This window comes from Octopus sinensis, linkage group LG15 (genome assembly GCF_006345805.1).
Source record: "Octopus sinensis linkage group LG15, ASM634580v1, whole genome shotgun sequence".
In the NCBI taxonomy this organism is placed as follows: Eukaryota; Metazoa; Mollusca; class Cephalopoda; order Octopoda; family Octopodidae; genus Octopus; species Octopus sinensis.
Genome location: NC_043011.1, coordinates 52,307,140 through 52,328,404, shown reverse-complemented (window position 1 = coordinate 52,328,404; position 21,265 = coordinate 52,307,140). Strand labels below are relative to the sequence as shown.

Below are 21,265 nucleotides of genomic sequence, written 5' to 3'. Positions count from 1 at the left end.
TTGTGAGTTCAAATTCCGCCGAGGTCGACTTTGCCTTTAATCCTTTCGGGGTCGATAAGTTAAATACCAGTTATGCACTGGGGTCGATGTAATCGACTTAATCCGTTTGTCTGTCTTTATATATATATATATATATAGATATGTATGTATGTATGTATGTGTATACATGTCTGAGTATATATAATAGGTGCAGACATGGCTGTATGGTAAGAAGTTTGCTTCGCAATCACATGGCTTCAGGTTCAATCCCACTGCGTGGCACCTAGGGCAAGTGTCTTCTATTAGCTATTGTACATGAACATACTCCAAAAAAGACTGAGTAGTCACAGCTGGGATGCCTCTGAGCATAAACTTACTAAACCAAGGTCAACTTGCACAACACTTGAATCAATAACAGTCTCTCGTTGTGGTCACTCAGCCTGCAAGAAAGAGCAGCTAAATACTACTTAGGTCTTAAAAATCGTATTATGTGCTCCTGAATACACTATTATTATTATTTTTTTTACTTGTGTTTGTAAGTGGACGGCAGTCACTGTGGACCACTGCATTGAACAGTTTAGTCTATATCATATAATAGCTCTCAGCTATATTCCAGGTTTCAGTTAACCACATCAAGTAGTAATAAACATCAACGATTGCTTAGTATGATCAACGCTGCAGTAATTTTTCCGATGGGTAAATCTGGGTTCACTTTCCTGGATTATGAATATTGGCAGAGGAGTATAAATTCCAAACAATTACAAAGAATAATAAACCAAAGGTTGGGTACAGTAGTTTCTCATATCAGGAAAAGGCTAAGCAAGAGGCTGAAGACATATTCCCTTTCTTGGGACACACATGTCTCAAAACTGGAATGATGTGTTTCTAAATACACTTTAAAATTTTTTTTTACTTCTGTTTGTGAGTGGACTGCAGCCATGCTGGAGCACTGCATCGAACAGTTTAGTCTATCATATCAACTTCAGTGCTTATTTTCAGTCTGGTACTTATTCTATCATGGAAGCACATGGTTTAGTGCAGTGGTTTTCAACCAGGGTTCCGCGGAACCTTAGGGTTCCGCCAGTACAGTCCATGGGTTCCACAAGAAGTTACAAAAATGCTAAAATCGACAGTAATTTTTAATTCTCCTGTGCAGATATATGTGCATAGGACAATTAAATTATTGCACAGGGGTTCCTCGAGCCAGTGAAATGTTTTCTTGGGGTTCCGCTCCAGCAAAAAGTTTGAAAAGCACTGGTTTAGTGGTTAGAGTTGTAAGATTGTGGTTTTCCGATTCCTAGACTGTGTGAAGCATTGCATTGTGTTCTTGAGCAAAACGCTTCATTTCATGTTGCTCTAGTCCACTCAGCTGGAAAAAAATGAGTAATCCTGCAATGGACTAGCATCCTGTCCAGGTGGAGAGATATATACACTACAGAATCTGGAAATCTAGCCTTATAAGTCTCTGGCTTGGGAAGGACCACTCATCTTTTTTTTTTTTTAAAGAACTATTCTATTAGTCTCTTTTTACTGAAACATTAAGTTATAGGGGTATAAACAAACCAACACCTCTTGTCAAGCAGTGAAATACAAACACAATTACACACACACACACACAACACACAAAGACAGGCTTCCACACAGTTTTTGCCTATCAAATTCACTCACAAAGTATTGGTTGGTCTAAGGATAATACTAAAAGACACTTGCTCAAAGTACTGTACGGTGGGACTGAATCTGATAAATAGCCATATAGTCAAAATCCAGAAGCAGAATACTGCTGAGTAAAGATCTACTGGACTGAGGCTGAGCTGGGGGTCAAGACAACAATGATTTAACTTAACCATGTTTGCTCCAACACCACACATAGACATAAGAGTAAATATTCTTCCTCTCACCTTCATCTTTTCTCCCAAAGAAATAAATGGTAAAGATTTACTTACAATGACAATGTGCATATCAACACCATACAGTTCTAGCCATTTTGCTTTGTTCAAGTAAGCCAGCTCTGATTGGGCAGGAGTTAAACCACTGTAAGAAAGAAGAAGAGGAAAAGGTAGAGATCAAAGACAATAGTGATAAGCCGTTATTAGACTAGGATGAAATAAAGACAGATATTAGAGAGAAGGCAGTATTTTCTCCTTGAAACAAATGATCAGTGACTATAAGAAATGATAATAAAAATTTCATATTTTTCCAGCAAATACAGGAGATAGCTTGGGACATGCTTCCATCTTATTCTGGTCTCATCAGGGAAAAATAGCTTTTACTACAAAAGCCGAAATAGCAATGGAAGAATTTGTTCATTGGTTGGTGAAAGAAAGCAGAGTTGTTTAGAATTTCTAAGCTATTAGAAGATAAATCAAGCTAACTATATTATATTACAGCTATAACAGACAGTTAAGGGTGGGCTGATACAGAGCTGGACAGGATGTCATTTAACTCCATGTAACTCCACCCAACATTAAAAGGTAGATGTTTGTTAGGATGGTTAAGATTTAGTTTTAGATGGTTTAACAGGAATAGTTAAAAGACAAAGAAGAGAAGGGGGAAGAGGAATGAGAGCACACCAAAATAAACAGTTTATAGCATTTGGATTTAGTTCCCTCTTTATACATTCTAGATTACTCTTTCACTTGTTTCAGTCATTTGACTGCGGCCATGCTGGAGCACCACCTTTAATCGAGCAACTCGACCCCGGGACTTATTCTTTGTAAGCCCAGTACTTATTCTATCGGTCTCTTTTAACGAACCGCTAAGTGACGGGGACATAAACACACCAGCATCGGTTGTCAAACAATGCTAGGGGGACAAACACAGACACACAAACACACACGCACATATATATATATATATATATATATATATATATATATATATACGACGGGCTTCTTTCAGTTTCTGTCTACCAAATCCACTCACAAGGCTTTGGTCGGCCCGAGGCTATAGTAGAAGACACTTGCCCAAGGTGCCACGCAGTGGGACTGAACCCGGAACCATGTGGTTGGTAAGCAAGCTATTTACCACACAGCCACTCCTATGCCTATAGATTGCTTAAGAAATCGTACTGGAGTTCACTCTGCTTTTCACCTCCCTAGGCCAGTAAGTTAACTTGCTGGCACGCCATCGATTATAACAATGAGAGTTCCAGTTGGTCCGATCGACAGAACAGCTCACTTATGAAATTAACATGCAAGTGGCTGAGTACTCCATAGATATGCATATCCTTAACATAGTTCTCAAGAAGATTCAACATGACACAAGATGTGACAAGGCTGGCCCTTTGAAATACAAATACTACTTATTTTTGCTAGCTGAGTAGACTGGAGCAACATGAAATAAAATGTCTTGCTGAAGGACACATTGCACTGCTGGGTATTGAACTCATGACCTTACGGTTGTGAGCTGAATACCCTAACCACTAAGCCATGTGCCTTCATTGGACCAGTAAGTTAATGAACCAAGTGCTCGACATTTAATGAGGTTGATCAAACTAATCGTTTCTTACCTACATAATTATGATCATGTGCTAATGTGAAGAGTCAATAGACAGTAATTGAAAGAGGGTACGTTTTGATGAAAGGTGAAGTTGTAGAGAGTAAATAGTTGGTAGGGATGATGTGGGGTTTAGGGGGATGATGTAGAAAAATAGCTGTAGTAGGTAACGACTGAGTGTAGCATTTACAAGGCATTAAGGTGACAGTGAATTGCAGGCGGTGGGCTGGAGACCAGATATAACTTGGTCAGTTTGACAACAAGGGCATATAAAGTACACAAAATTCATTAGTTAACTGGAGATTGATACACTAGGTGAAGGTCAGTTTGAGTATCAAGAGACACTGTTAGAGGATATGGTCTAATGATTGTGAACCTATGACAAGTATATCAGCAGTGACACATCATTGGTTTTTAAGTGACACTTGATCTTTCTCTGTCTTCATATGCTATGATTATAGGCCTCAGCAATTATGGTCCTCCATCCCAAGGTCTGAAGATTGTGGATTTTTCTTGCAAAAGCTACAACAATGGTTTACTATTACTTTTGGCTGGTTTATTTAAATTTCTCTGCTAGTCCCCTGTTCTCCCAAACTTACTTTTGACGTATAGGGCCTGAGGAATTTCAACCATGCTTCGTGGTCTGCTACCACAACAGCTCCTTTATAGGATCCAGTTAGCTCAAGACATCATCAGGAGGAACCACATCCGGTTTCAGCCCCTACTCCTCTACCATTTTGACGTGGCAGGGCCCCCACTTTCAGAGGTGTCTTCAGATCTGGTGTTGAGTGCATGTCTTCTTTCTTCTTCTTTCTTCTGTTCCTTGGCCTCTTCGATGTAGTTTAACTCTTAAGCAGGAGGAATGACCATATTGTTGGGCCAATGTGACACATGTCTAGATGGCCAGTCCTCTTTGAAGTACTACATACCTTGCCCATATGACCATCTGTTATTTGATGCATAAATGGGGCTTCTGATAGGTACTACCACCCTGGGATATCTATCATTTGGCTCATAAACAGGGACTTTCATAAATACTACCATCCTGGGACCATCTTTTGCTATTTGACCTATAAGTGGGGCCTTTGAAAGGTGCCACCACCCTAGGTCAGACAGACATGGAAATAGTGATGGCTCAGCAGTGACTGAAACCCCTGAACTTCTGAGCCGTAGTCATACCAATGGGTGCAGATTAATGTTTTGTCTAGAGCAAGCTGTTTAATGGACTTTGAACAAAAAAAGAAAAGGAAACAAAGTCTCCTTGCAATATCATGTTATACAAAAGCTTTGTTTGACTAAAATTCTTTAAGGCAGTACCCCAGCATGGCTGCAGTCCAATGACTAAAACAAGTTAAAGATAGAAGGAAGATAAACTCAGAACTTCAAATATGAAGACAGAAAGCAATTAAGTTCAGAGAGAAGTGGGAGAAAAATAAAGCCATCTATACACTGTGATATGTAATTGAGGATGTTGGGGGCTTTTAGCAATGACTAATTGAGATAATTAAAATATGAGGGTTTTATCTGTGAGTTGATTGTTAGCCAAGATGGTAGTGGCGCAATAAGCAATTATTGGTCTTCAAATGTCAATGCATTGTTACAGCTCTTCTGAAAGATATTTTGTGGGAGAGAATTCGTACCAAGTGTAGATGTTTAGACTAATTAAAGGTGCTAATTTGTGATTAGAGAGACAGAGATGAATGTCAAGTATAAAAGTCTAAATTAGTGGTATATAGGTCACTTTAATAGGCTTTAGTTTTGTCGTAGCAGAAACTAAAGCACCCACTGGTCAACATAGTGACCAAATAACTATAAGGACAGCTGGACAGCAGTAACTAATCTTTCAGCACTCAAAATGCTAATGGAATTAGATATCTTTAGGTGACCATCATCATCATTATCGTCATCATCATTTAGTGTCTGTTTTCCATGCCGGTATAAGTTGGACAGTTTGATTGAAACTGGTAAGCCAGAGAGCTGTATTAGGTTCCAGTCTGATTTGGCTTGGTTTCTGTAGATGGATGCCCTTCCTAATGCCAACCACTACACAAAGTGTAGAGAGTGCCTTTCATATGTCACTGGTACAGGTGCCTCTTATGTGCCATCAGCACAAGTGTCTTTTGCATGTCACTGACAAAAAAAATGATGAAATGATCACTTTTAGATAAATGTGAATTTCTTTGAGATTTTGTCCTGCTTCTGGTAGTAATATGTCAATGAGGTCACATGTGACCTGCTAGAATAAATAACAGTGTTAGCTGATCTTTATGGTACTTGATTAGTCGGGCCTGTATGTTAAAGGAAATAAACATGAATGCTTTCGAACAGAAAACTTTAAAATCCTTACCCGACATTTTGGTATTGTTTATAAATCTCTATCTCCATTTCTTCAGTTTGGTTGGGTACAAAACGAAATTCAGATATGAAACCTGGTGTGTGGACCTCAGGGTCAAAGTCCCCAAGTTCAGCTGAAATAAAAGAGTAGAGTTTACAAATTAGAAAACGTGTGAGTGTAAAAGTAGTCATAAATGAGGATACAAGTGGTGAATTTCACTTCTAATCTTTTGCAAAAATATTTGTCACACCATGGCTATTAATCCTTTAGCAGTTAACCCATTAGCATTTGAACTGACCATATCTGGTCCAAATATTCCACTTGTTTTATGTTGGAACTGGCCACATCCAGCCTCTCACACCTACCCAACAATGTCATTCTAAAAATAAACTGTTGCATCTTCAAAATCCTGAAGCTACAAGATAATTGTTGATTAATTCAAAACAATTTACTTGGAGACAGGTGAGAGTTAGAAACAGGAAGAACATCCAGCCATAGAAATCTACTTCAAGAAATTTGTCCAACACACATGAGCATAGAAAGGTGGAGGCTAAAAACGATGATCTAATATATATATATATCACGGGATCATGGGACCGACCAAACCATCAGATGTTGTTACACATCGCTGGTCACAATGCGTTCGCATTGTTTTAGCCTTCAAATGACGCCACCCCGCTGGCTAAGCGAGCAGGCCAATATATATATATATATATATTGTTATATCTGTGGAAATGGACCTAACACTTTCAATGTTATCTTGTGAAGACACTTTTTTGAATTGAAACAAAAGGTAAATAGCATATATGCAGGTGGGGCTGTGTGGTTAAGAAGCTGGCTTCTCAACTGTGTGATTTTTGGTTCAGTCTTGGGCAAGTGTTTTCTGCTGTAGCCTCAGGCTAGTCAAAGCCCTGTGAGGTGGATTTGATAGATGGAAACTGAAAGAAGCCTGTTGTATGTGTGTGTGTCTTTGTGTTTGTCCCCCACCACTGCTTGATGTGTTTGTTTGTTTATAGGCCTATAACTTAGTGGTTCAGCAAAAGAGACTAACAGAATAAGTATCAGGTTTAAAAACGAGTGCCGGGGACAATTTGTTTGACTAAACACTTAAAGGTTGTGCCCCAGCATGGTCGCAGGCCAATGACTGAAACAAGTAAATGTTAAAGACAGACAGACAGACACACACACACACAAAACCATTGGGTGTGCTTCTGTTCACAGTTTATTCCTGAACTTGCACTGTAGAGGCTTTTTAAAAAACTATTACACTATTCTATTACGTTTCAGAAGCAAGATAATTGATGTAACATTTATGATACTTAATAAAAACTCTTGCAGACTGTACAACTCTCATATTTCACTAAACATAGCAATCATTAAAAAGAAACATATTGTCTTTCTTTGTTATGTGCTGTTATAAAGAGCAGACACCATACTTAAAGTGAACAACTGATAGAGATGGAAAAGGTTATGAAATATAGACAGTACAGCTTAAATCAGTGGTTTAGAAAAGGTGTAGTGCAGATACACTGGTGCACTACTGTAGGGGTTCTTCTTATAGGGGTCCTTTATCTCTTCCCTATATACCTGCAGTCTAGAAAGTTTGGATATGAATATACAGGGTTGGTGGTGGAGGAGACACAAAAAGCTTAGTTTTTTTCACTGTTGTTGTGAATGAATGAATGACAAGAAGAAGAAGAAGAAGAAGAAGAAGAAGGACGAGAAGAAGAAGAAGAAGAAGGACGAGAAGAAGAAGGACGAGAAGAAGAAGAAGAAGAAGAAGAAGAAGAATGCAAAGGAGGAGAACAGGAGGCAGAAGAAGCAGCGAGCAAGAAAGAGAGAAAAAAAAATGGGATGAAAGAAAAAAAAAAGGGAAGAAAGATGAGAAGCAATATGATAATTGGTATTAAAGAATAAAGATGCTGTTAAAGAAGAAAATATTCTTTTCTGTGGCTGCCAAAATAACTGCAGGTTCCATCTCAAGTGGAATCGGTGATTCCTTGGCACCAGGAGTAATTTGATAAAATTTTTATGAATGGGTGTGGCAGTGACATTTCCAATCTACAGCAGTGTTAAAGCAACTATGGGGGTGGGGTGGGGGGTGGGGTGGGGTAATGTGTCAGTAGTTTTATGGTTGAAAATAAACTCTATTGTAGGTATTGTAGTTCAGGTAAACCTTTGGTAGTGGTGGTGGTGGTGGTGGTTGTGGTGGTAGTGTTAAGATAACTTATGCAATCTATAATCCTACATTGTAGTAATAAACTTTAGGTAGTGCTCATCATCATCATCATCATCATCGTTTAACATCTGCTTTCCATGCTAGCATGGGTTGGACGATTTTGACGGAGGGCTGGCGAACAAGATGGCTGCACCAGGCTCCAATCTTGATCTGGCAGAGTTTCTACAGCTGGATGCCCTTCCTAACGCCAACTACTCTGAGGGTGTAGTCGGTGCTTTTTACGTGCCACCTGCATGGAGGCCAGTCAGGCGGTACTGGCAATGACTTCGCTCGAATCTTTTTACACATGCCACCGGCACAAGTGCCAGTAAGGCGACGCTGGTAGCACAGGTGCCAATAAGGTGATGCTGGTAGTAAGGTAGCGAGCTGGCAGAAACGTTAGCACGCCAGGCAAAATGCTTAGCGGTATTTCGTCTGCCATTACGTTGTGAGTTCAAATTCACCCGAGGTCGACTTTGCCTTTCATCCTTTCGGGGGTCGATAAATTAAGTACCAGTTACGCACTGGGGTCGATGTAATCGACTTAATACCTATGTCTGTCCTTGTTTGTCCCCTCTATGTTTAGCCCCTTGTGGGTAATAAAGAAATAGGTAGTAAGGCGATGCTGGTACTGTAGTAAAGACACCTAGTTAAGTGACGTTTTAAGAGAGAAGTGGCAGTACCACTATAACAGGGACTGTTAACTGAAGTAACAGTGTAAGAGAGAGGCTAACTATTGAGGTGACACTATGAGTTTGGTTAACACTGCAATAAGAAGACTGGTAGTTGAATTTACATTATAATAGAGAAATTGTTAGTTACGGTAACATTAGGAGAATGGTTGGCAGTTGAGGTAACATTACAACAGAAAGACTGAGTTAACATTACGATAAAGAGATTGGTACAAAGTAAGTGTGAGCTTCTCTTCACATGAAGGAGTTTCAAGATTGCCTTCATGGCATGTATGTACTATTTCATGAGGGCTCAAAATATCTCATGGCATGAGTACAAGACCAAAGAGAAAACTTATGGACACAGTCCACCCAACTCTATGACTGTTATTCATACAGGGTGGGCTTTGCTGGCAACTGTTATAGAGCTGAACACCAAATCATATCAAATGTTATATTTTGGAGACTTCTGCATCCTAACAGAGGACAAAGTCACTCAATTACATTGACAGAATTGGCAGGAACACACAACATAAAACTGAGGATCTACTGAAGTTAAATTGAAGATGGAAATACTCTGAGTAGCATTGTGAGCATTGTCTGCAGCTGCTTAACCCTTTAGTGTTCAGATTATTTAATCAAACATAATGCCTATTGATTCCCATTGATTTGAATTAATCATGCATTATCTCATATCTTCAAGATCTTGATGGTGTAATTACTTAATGTAGAATAACATTGTAGGGTAGGTGTGAGAGCCTGGATCTGGTCAGTTTGAACATAAAACAGATTAGCTATTTTGGCTGGATATGGCCGGTTTAAATACTAAAGGGTTAAAGGACAATAGAGAGACCTGAGATAACTCTATAACAGAGAGACTTATCTGTGGTAACATTATAATAGAGAGACTCATCTCTATAACAAAGTGAAAGATAGTTCAGGAAACAGCCCCTAAGAAAGTCTGTTAGCTAAGGTAACAGCTCAAAAGAAAGACTGTTAACCCTTTAGCATTTGAACTGACCATATCTGGTCCAAATATTCTACTTGTTTTATGTTGAAACTGGCCACATCCAGCCTCTCACACCTACCCAACACTGTCATTCTAGAAATAAACTGTTGCATTTTCAAAATCCTGAAGCTACAAGATAATGGTTGATTAATTCGAAACAATATGAATAAGAAGTAAGCATTATGCTCGACAGAGTAATTTGAATAGTAAAGGGTCAACTGAGTTAACAGCTCAAAAGCAAAACTGTTACCTAAGATAAAACGTAAAAGAAGACTATACGAAATAAAAGACAAACAGAAAATCCAGTAGTCGAGATTATAAGTGAAATAACATAGCAATAATACATTTCATCTAGAAAACAACTAAACATTTTAAAGATGAGGTGATTAATGATTAGGTGTTAAGCTTCACCATACTGTAAAAGACTTTTTTTTTGCTCATTTCAATAAAACTCAATAAGAAAATATATATTAAAGAATTAAAAAATATTCCATGAAATGAAAGAAAACATTGCAAAAGGAAAATGTATGGAATGGTAGAAATGGTAAAGCGGTGAAGATGAACATATATTGGCTTACAAATTCAAGGATGAAGGTTTCAAATCCTGTCATTTGGTTGTATATTTGAGCAATGACTAATTCTACAAAGATCTGTGAGAAAATAAATATCAGGTCTTGTGTGAATGTCACTGTCATTCATGATAAATGGACTTCTTACCCAGGGGTTGATTTACCCCATTTCTGCTAATGTTATGAAACCAGAGCTAAATAAGTTACATGTCTTTGATGAATGGTAGCTTTTTTTTACTCTCCTTAACTACACCTACCAGAAAAAAAATAGCAACTGAAGTAGTAGTAGTAGTGGTAATAGAATTTGTTTGTGGTGGTAGTAGTAGCAGAATTGGTGGTAGTGGTAGCAGTAGTAGTAGCAGTGGCAGTGGTGTAAGTCCACTTCATCAAAATATAGCACCAATAAGCTTCATTCGTGTCTTTTCCAAGAAACAACCCATTTAACATAATACAAGGGTGGGTTTAAAATTTCATAGGCCGACTATGAAGGAGTGACGCTAGAGCTTTGAAAATCTTGCAGGCATTAATTTCATCTCATCTTTATTAATAGCTGCATTGTTTCTTTCCAGGTAAGTCTACATCTGACTGTTCAAAGAACACTTTGAAAGTAACTAGTAGTGACTTCTCTTGAAAATGAAAAAAAATTTGGCATCGTGGTGTTATTAAGCACTTGCAGAAAAGGGGTTAGCTCTGAAGAACATTCATGCTGACTTGGTTGCTACATTAGGGAATGACATTCCAGCTTTATCAACAGTGCAAAGGTGGGCAGCTGGATTTAAAAAGAGAAGGGAGAGTCTCGATGATGACCCAAGGTCTGGATGTCCCACAATTGCCACTATCAAGAAAAACATTGTGTTCACCACGTGGTGATGGATAACAGGCAATTGACTATAAATCAAATAGCCAATGCTATTAACATATCCCATGATAAAGTTGAGAATATTTATATTTCATATGAAAATAAGGATGGTGGATTGGTAGAATCTTGAGGGTCCACATAAAGTTTTGTTGAGGGTCCACATACAGTTTTGTTATTGGTTATACTTCTACGATACACAAAATATTAAAATTTTGTTTAAAGCAGTGCCTAATAATATTTAATTATAAAAATATAATGGGATTTTTTTAAAACATTGAATGGCTAGGAGGTCCATCCAAGTAAAATAGGAACCAAAGGGTTCCACCAGGGTCAACTTTGTCTTTTGTCCTTCTAGATTGGATAAAAGTACCAACTAAGTACTAGAGTCAACCTAAGTGATTGTACTTACATAAATTCTAGGCCCTATGACAATGTGAAGAATCAATATTCTCAATGCTTATAAGTTTTAATTAATTTGGAAAATTAATCAAGAATTTGAATGTGGTAAACCCTTTAGCATTCAGATTACTCTGTCAGTGTAAAGGGTAAAAACCCCTTCAGGACAAATCTGGGCAAGGCTGTTTATGGAAAACTAGCAGTCACCCATGCATACCAGCCTTCCCTCTCCATGCCATCGATGTTATCCAACGGAAAGGCAAAGGCCGATACAGCTTGGTACCAGTGACATTGCAACTCATTTCTACAGCTGAATGAACTGGAGCAACGTGAAATAAAGTGTCTTGCTCAAGAGCACAACACACAACCCAGACCAGGAGTTGAACTCATTACCAGATGATGGTTGGTGTTTGGAAGGGCATCAAGCCAGAGAAACCATACCAAAAATGAAATAGACAAGCAATGAATGATCCCCCAACAATACTTAGGAGAGAAGTAATTTGAATAGGAACTCACTCAAACCATAACAATCTGTGTAACCAATATTAGCATAGAAAATGGACATAAAATTATGATAATAATAGTAATGAAGAACTCTTCAAAATGTGAGATTTTCTATTGTAAAATCAGAGATAGGTGATCTCAGGTATCATCCTCATCATCATTTAATGTCCGTTTTCCATACTGGCACAGGTTGGATGGCTTGATAGGAGCTGGTATGGCCAGAGGCCACACCGGGTTACTTAGTCCATTTTGGCTTGGTTTCTACAGCTGGATGCCCTTCCTAGTGCCAACCACTTTACAAAGTGTACAGGGTGTTTTTTACATGGCACACCATCACCAGTACTTTTTCATGTAGTACCATCACCAGTACTTTTCATGTAGTACCATCACCAGTACTTTTCATGTAGTACCATCACCAGTACTTTTTCATGTAGTACCATCACCAGTACTTTTTCATGTAGTACCATCACCAGTACTTTTTCATGTAGTACCATCACCAGTACTTTTTCATGTAGTACCATCACCAGTACTTTTTCATGTAGTACCATCACCAGTACTTTTTCATGTAGTACCATCACCAGTACTTTTTCATGTAGTACCATCACCAGTACTTTTTCATGTAGTACCATCACCAGTACTTTTTCATGTAGTACCATCACCATACTTTTTCATGTAGTACCATCACCAGTACTTTTTCATGTAGTACCATCACCAGTACTTTTTCATGTAGTACCTCACCAGTACTTTTTCATGTAGTACCATCACCAGTACTTTTTCATGTAGTACCATCACCAGTACTTTTTCATGTAGTACCATCACCAGTACTTTTTATGTGGTACCATTACCAATGCTTTTTCACCACCGCCAGTGCTGTTTTTACATGACACCAACCAGTACTAGTGCTTTTTTATGTAGCACTAGCACTTTTTACATGGCACTGCAGGTTTAGATATGTTGTTATGAAAAGGGTTAACGAAATATCTAAAAGATATGAAGAAAAACAAAAAATAAAGTCAAAAAGAATTTGGTTTCTAAAGCTTTCTGGCATAAACAAATTTGGTACATCTGTTGAAGTTTGAACTAACATTAGCAAATGGCAAATTTATTTATCAATAATTGCATGGCGGCTGCAGTGTTATACGGTGGATATAGAGTGTTCTAGAAGTTATGTCTGATACTAACAGCTGTACAGCGTGTTTAGACAAACAAAGATACAAGAGGGTTTTATAAACCATCCAGGGGCAATGGTGGGTGGAGGTGTGAGTGTCGGGAGGCTGGGGAAATGGGAGACAGGTGACGGCACTAATGTGGTGGTGCCTGCGAGACAAATAGAAGAATCGGCACGACGACTCCCAAGAAGTAAATTACAGTTGATTTGTTGTCTGCATACCCATGTCTTGCAACGAGGTGTTTATCAGAGAAAGTAGATAAGGTTGGGTGGGGTTGTAGGAGGGTGGGGTTGTAGGAGGGTGGGGTGGGGTCTGCTTAAGGGCTGTGTGCATGTGTATACATCCATCTGTGTGTATGCGTATGTAGATATATATTGTATGTGATTTTATATATATATGTACATATATATACATACACACACACACATATACATCTGTTTGTGCATGTATGTATACACACACACGTGTGCATATGTATGTGTATATATACATATATGTAAACACACACACATACATATGCATGTGTGTGTGTGTCTGTGTGCGTGCATATGTATGTGTATATATACATATATATAGGTAAACACACAAACATACATATGCATCTGTGCGTGTGTGTGATCATCATCATTGTTTAATGTCTGCTTTCCATTCTGGCATGGGCTGGATGGTTTGACTGAGAACTGGTTAGCCAGGAGGCTGCATCAGGCCCTGATCTGATTTGGTAATGTTTCTACAGCCTGATGCTCTTCCTAATGCCAACCACTCCGAGAGTGCGCTGAGTGCTTTTTACGTGCCACCGGCACAGGTACCAGTCATGCGGCACTGGCATCAGCTCAAATGGTGCTTTTTATGTGTCACCAACACATATACATACATATATATTTTAAGAAGTACTCAAATATTTCAGTTCATCACTCTCAGTACCAGAACACCAGCTGGCAGGAGGGAATGCAAATGGACTTTCAAGTTCTGTGCACTAAAATAAGATTTTACATATATACATAAATACATGCAAAGAATGATTGGACAAACAAAAGAATGTGGCACTCAGCACATTTGGTAAGAGTTACATATATTATTTAGTAACAGTCAGACTCAGCTCTATGCAACTTAAAAGTCTCATAGGCTTGTAGAATGAGCCTAACTCATCAGGCATCTAGATGCCTCACTATCATAGATTAATGTTATGACTATCATAGCATTATTGCCACCACCAACAGTATTATTACCAACACCACTAATATTATCACATTATCACATACAACAAAGAACATTATTATGAAAAGTACTAATATCACCATTAACAACATTATCACCATTTACGCCACCAATATCATCACGGCCACCAAAAAAGGCAGTGGGCAAGCAGAATCATTAGCAAGCCAGGTAAAATGCTAAGCAATATTTCATCTGTCTTAAAGTTCTGAGTTCAAATTCTACTGAGGCTGACTTTGCCTTTTATTCTTTCAGGGTCAATAAAATAAGTACCTGTTGAGCACAGGGGTTGATGTAATTGACTAGCAACCCCCCTGAAATTTCGGGCCTTGTAACTATAGTAGAAAGAATTACTACCACCAATGATATTATAACCATCAACACCACTAATGCTATCACTACCAACAACTATGGCATTACCATCAATAACATTAACTTTATCACCACCACCAACACAACTACCACCTTCCTTATAAAACAAACAAAACAGTTCAGCAATGTTTATAGAGACAACACCAGGGTCAAAGCAATTATATCAACAACATACTGTTTAGGGATCACATATTTGTGTGACACACATAAAACAGAAGTCCCTAAGGGAGTCACTGGAGAAGCAGAACAGTCAATAGGAAAAAGGAAAAAATAAAAAAAAGAGGAACAATTCCCAAACAGCCATGTGTGTGTGTGTGTGTGTGAGTGTGTATGTATGCGTGTGTGTGTGTATATATATATATATATATATACCGGAGTAAACACATAAATGTGAAACAAGGTGGAAAAAAAGAGTACTGAAATACCAGGGGTAGAGTAATATGCTTTATTTAAAAGCAGCAGAAATTCAACAAAACCTGTTACTCGGAGTTTAACGTTCCTGTTCGTCGGACAGTTTTTAACAAAAACTGTCTGACAAATGGTAATGTGAAACTCCGAGTAACAGGTTTTGTTGAATTTCTGCTGCTTTTAAATAAAGTATATATATACACATATATATATATATATATAAAGGTATACCTAACATCCTTTCGAGTTATGTCTTTTTCCACTTAACATTTTCTTTTTTGACAGAAAGTTAAGGGAAAAATTAAAATTAAAACTTCAATTGACTTATCCAACTTAATGCTGGTCTCAGTGAGAGCATTTAAAAGCATAAAGAGAAATATCGTCAAACCAAAATGGAAAAATCAAATAAAATACATGTGAAAATATGCACAAACCATTTATTAAAACAGATATAAAATAATAAACGTCTTTTAAAATGTTTCCCTTGTCATTTTTTCGAGTTAAGTTGCATGTCTTGGAAATAATTACCAACATAAGTTGAGGTATAACTATGTATGTGCATATATATATACATACACACACACATATATATATGGTGTTTTTTCACACTTTACCATACAAGAGAATTATTTTCTCAGTGGTAACTGCAGTGAATTTGCATTGAAGAAGGTTAAAAATATTCCACAAACATATTTTAACTAACCTAAAGTTTGTTTATTCCTAATTACTGCTTAGTGCTGATGCTATTTTTATCCTGGCCAGGCGGTCCACTAGTGTAACTCAGTCACCGAAGTTTTTTTTTTACTTATAGCTGTGGCTTTGAATCTGCTCAGGGTTATCTCTCAACAGTATTTCCCATTGAGGAAGGCTAAAGAGCCAGAAATGCATGTCTGGGAGTCTACTAGAGGGAAGCATGGGACAGATATGGTGATTTTACACCTCTTACCATAAGAGAGAATTTTTTCCACAGTAACTGCAGTGAATTTGAATTTAGAAGTTAAAATATGTCAAACATATTTTAACTAACCTAGAGTTTATGTATATATATATATATATATAAAATCCTATCTCACTCTCTCCCCATATATATATAAATCCTATCTCTCTCTCTCCCCATATATATATATATATATTTAAGTAGTCGAATGAATTATCCTAGTATGGATAATTCGGTTAACCGATACCTGGGTAGCAAATTCATGTCAGAAAAACACGGTTGAAGCTACATGCCAAGGGCAGAGATCACGTGCTTTTGTGTGGAAATTTGTGTGTTTTTTTAATACAAATAAATGAAAGAATGGAGTTGAACGACGATTTAACAAAATTCCTTTATTCTCGACATATGTTTTGAAGGCTGCATATTCCTAATTTCGAAAGAATAAGGGGTGCATTATGCCGCCTTCTCATCAGGAAAAACAAGGAACTTATGTCAGCATCAAGATGAACAAAAACTCTTAGATGACTGCCCACACGGAGCCCATATATTTCTCATATTTGTATAAGCCTTTGCAGTCAATATGTAAACACTCACACACACATATGCTTATAGATGCATACACAATTAAAAATACACATACACATATGTTTGTTCATTTTACATAGATTTTTTTTGTCCCATGCTTACATGGGTTGGATGAATATGTTACAGAAGGTATTGTTTTACAGCCAGATGCCCTCCCAGAAGCAAACCTTCACTTGTTTTTCAAAGTAAGGGATCTCTTATTTCTATATACTTTTGAAGACACAAAGTCACTGGACAATTTGTTGACTGGAGAAATGACAACAATAACACTGCCTGCTGTAACTTTTATACAAGTGCCTTCCCTCTTTACTCCTGTCCTTCTCTAATCTAAAAGTGAATGTTCAGAGAAGGCTTCTTATTTCTTTATTGCCCACAAGGGGCTAAACATAGAGGGGACAAACAAGGACAGAAAAACAGATTAAGTCGATTATATCAACCCCAGTGTGTAACTGGTTCTTATTTAACTGACCCCGAAAGGATGAAAGGCTAAGTCGACCTCGGCGGAATTTGAACTCAGAATGTAACAGGAGATGAAATACCGCTAAGCATTTCACCCGGGGTGCTAACGTTTCTGCCAACTCGCTGCCTTCAGTGAAGGCTTCTTGGTCCACCATGCAACCTTTATAATAATAATAATAATAATAACAATAATCCTATATGCCCTGATGCAGTACCGGGCAGTGGCTTTCATGGATTCTGATCCTAACATGTACATATTTTGTCCTGGTGTAAAAGATGGCTACAAGCAGATTTGCTTGACCATAACCGGTTGAGCATGTCTTTTAGTGGCTGATGATAATAAAAATAATGTTAATAAAAATCACAACTTACATTGAAGAGCCAAAGCAGCCAGTTCAACCGTAGTCTCAAATGAACACAGGAGTTTCCCAGAAAGTATATCACTCTTTATTTGTAAGAAAAACATGTACCTGCAAAAGAAGAAATAATATATTTATATAGAATATAAATAAATATATACATATAGTAAAGGTGCATGGCTCAGTGGTCAGAGCATCAAGCTTATGATCGTGAAGTTATGAGTTCGATTCCCAGACAGGGCTGAGTGTTGTGTTCTTGAGCAAGACACTTTATTTCATGTTGCTCCAGTTCACTCAGCTGTAGAAATAAGTTGTGATGTCACTGGTGCCAAGCTGTAGCAGCCTTTCCCTTTCCCTAGGATAACATCGGTGGCATGGAGAGGAGAGGCTGGTATCTATGGGCGACTGCTGGTCTTCCATAAACAACCTTGCTCAGATTTGTGCCTTGGAGGGTAACTTTTTAGGTGCAATCCCATGGTCATCCCTCTCACCCTCTCATACATATACACATATAAACACAGGCACACATATACATGTATGTATGTTTATATATATATATATATATATATATATATCACTATCATCATCATTTAATGTCTGTGTTCCATGCTGGCATGGGTTAGATAATTCGACAGATGGGAAGCTAAAGTCAAGCTCAACAACACATCTTTAATTCTTTTGATACTAACCAACCTGAGACCATCCCTGGTTCTATGATACAAACTTGCTGTTCAAAAGTGATTTAAATTAACACTTTCAATTAAAATTTCTTATAATTCTATGTCTGAAACACCATTTTAATAACAGCCAAATTATTTTATTGAATTCTTCAATATTTTCAAAATTAATCAAAATAAAAACAATGTATTTCAAGGGGAAAATTGTCACAAAAGGGTGAATAACCCAAAACTTTGTTATTATCAAAATCAAAATCGTAATCTATCAACATCAATGGAATTTGTAGCTGTGATACCAGTGCCGGTGGCACGTAAGAGAACTATCTGAACGTGGCCGTAGCCAGCGCCACCCGACTGGCCTCTGTGCCGGTGGCACGTAAAAAGCACCATCCGACTGTGGCCGTTGCCAGCTTCGTCTGGTCCCCATGCCGGTGGCACGTAAAAAGCACCATCCGATCATGGCCGTCTGCCAGCCTCGTCTGGCACATGTGCTGGTGGCACGTAAAAAGCACCCACTACACTCACGGAGTGGTTGGCGTTAGGAAGGGCATCCAGCTGTAGAAACACTGCCAGATCAGACTGGGCCTGGTGCAGCCTTCTGGCTTCCCAGACCCCAGTTGAACCGTCCAACCCATGCCAGCATGGAAAGCGGACGTTGGATGATGATGATCATTCTTTCACTACTTTCAGTTACTGGATGACGGTCATGCTGGAGTACTGCCTTTAAGATTTTGGCTGAATATACGTATAGGCATGGTCATTTAGCTAAGAAGCTTGCTTCCCAACCATGTGGGAAGTGTTTATGTGTACTCTTGTCTAAACATCATGTGGTAGTTGTAAATAAGCATCTCTGTCATAAAAGTAAAGTTGTTCGTGTGGGATGACGTCAGCAGCTGAGGAGCTGACCGGAACTTGGGGCTGACCAGAAGAGGAAGGGGCAGGAGTGACGCACGCGCAGGCAGAGGAGCATTGGGCCTTTTTGATCAGGGTAGCCGACAGAGCTGGACATGTGAGTGCTTTGTCAAGGTAGGGGAAAAGCAGCTGCTACTTTTAGCATTTGGGTCGGGCCATGTGGAAGGGTGCGTTACCGCTGGTGAGGTCTGCGTCGACGAAGGGAAGGTAGGTGTCCTTATTTCAAATCTCCCGCATACACCACAGTTTGTTTTTAGTCTTCTGTGAAGAATATGTCTAATTATGATGAAATAATACCTTGCTTGGAAACAGGTGATGGTTGGTGACAGGAAGGGCACCTGTAGAAAAATCTGCCCCAACAAATTCTATATGATCCATGCAAGCATAGAAAAGTGGACGTTAAGTGATGATATCAAACCCAGTATTCTACCAAGAATTTATTTCATCAACCCCGAGAGAACAGAAGGCAAAGTCTACCTAGGTATAAAAGGATGTAGGTATCTCTGATAAACTTTCGTCTTTAATCACTGAAGATGTCTTTTACCAGGTCATTACAACTACTGTTACTGCTACCATCACCACCATTGCTACCACCAGCATTACCACCACCACAACTACTACTACCAGTATGAACCTATGAGGGAGCCTGTATGTGGTCACTTGATCTGCTAGATGTAGCAGCCAAATCTCCCTCAATTCATATTCTATCATCTTAAAATTGGGAAGGACAGATTGGAGAATATAGTCTATGATGTAAACAAAGGTGGACGGTCATAGCTAGAACATCTCTGTTCCTAGAGCTGCTCAATCAAGGAAACAAGAATGGTGATCTGGGGTTAAGTGACTGTTAATTACTCACACATCCATCATCGCCATGACCACCACAACAATCATACAGGAAGACATTTAGACTGTTGCACTCATTGACACAGCAGAAGGAAATTACAAGGATGATGATGATGATGCAGAAGATGACGAGAACAACAATGATTATGGCAATGACGATGGTGGTAGTGGTAATGGTGATCTATTTGTAGTCAAACAACCAATCAAAGAGCTGAATCGGTGTTGTTTTATTCAATTTTACTTGTCTTCTAATATCACTTCACGTGTTAAACATGTTTTCAATAAAGACACAGGAATCAGTTTTGTTTGTTTAGTGTCTTGAATACAGAGAGAGAGAGAGAGGAAGAGAGAAGGAGGAGAGAGAAAGAGGAGGGAGAGGGAGGGAAAGGGACTTTTTATTAATTTCAGTTTTAATAACTGATAGTGAGAACTTTGTAAAAGGAAATTTAACCATTGAAGCCAAGTTTAAAGGGAAATGGATTAGGCAGGCCATTAAGTAAATGAGGAAGAATAAATAAATGAATAAATAAATAAATAAATAAAAGGCCTAACACTTTTAATCCCAATCCACATGAGGCCATCTATACTAAAGTCTTTATATTTAACTTAAAATCTCCAAAATTTTATTACAAAGAGAACAACATAAGATTTTAAAGTTGGTTGGCATGAGCATAAGTTCAACAAACACTCGATTTGCTAGAAATAGAAATTAAATCTCTTTCAAATCACACCCTATTTACTATCTTATTGGAAACGTACATTGGTTAATGTAGTTAGTCACTTAAATATGTAATGTTTGAGAATAGATGCATAGAATGGTCATAGCTGGAAAACTTTTGATCACAGGTCTATTGCACCATGGCTAACCTTGAGCTCAATATCAAGCAAAATATTATGTAGGAAGTGAGGTTGGCACTAGGTGGGTGCCTCACAATTCCTTACATAGTCGTGGAAAGGAAAACAGCGGGAACAAAAATCTCCGATCAAATAACAATAATAATTTATTTCGCCGAAATAAGGATTTCATCTCTGGACATTGGTAACCTGGACGCCGGGGGAGTGGAAGCAGCAGAGTCGGTTTAATCACAATTGTGAAGGCATTCTTCACAGATTCGCCGAAGTCATGGATCGCCTTCAGAACTCCAGCCACACGAAGCTGGTCTCATTGCGTCTGGCTCGGTTGGCAGCAGAGCGAAGAGAGAGAATAGCGGTCAAGCCTAGCTGCTGCTGATGACTGCGCATGCGCATAAGGGGCTTCTGGCAGACCTTCTGGAAGACTCTAATCCCTGTG

General features: G+C 38.5%; 1 protein-coding gene across 4 annotated transcripts in view; it reads right to left on the bottom strand.

Annotated features, from left to right (window-relative positions):
- LOC115219640 (band 4.1-like protein 5) overlaps nucleotides 1-21,265 on the bottom strand; it is a 263,963-nt gene that overhangs the window by 44,919 nt on the left and 197,779 nt on the right. For all 4 annotated transcript variants that reach the window (XM_029789800.2, XM_029789798.2, XM_029789799.2 and 1 more), the window contains exons 5-7: nucleotides 17,553-17,650; nucleotides 5,822-5,942; nucleotides 1,923-2,010 (exon numbers count right to left, since the gene is read on the bottom strand). In XM_029789800.2, coding sequence (XP_029645660.1) covers nucleotides 1,923-2,010; nucleotides 5,822-5,942; nucleotides 17,553-17,650 — 307 coding nt within the window. The remainder of the gene's footprint in view (nucleotides 1-1,922; nucleotides 2,011-5,821; nucleotides 5,943-17,552; nucleotides 17,651-21,265) is intronic.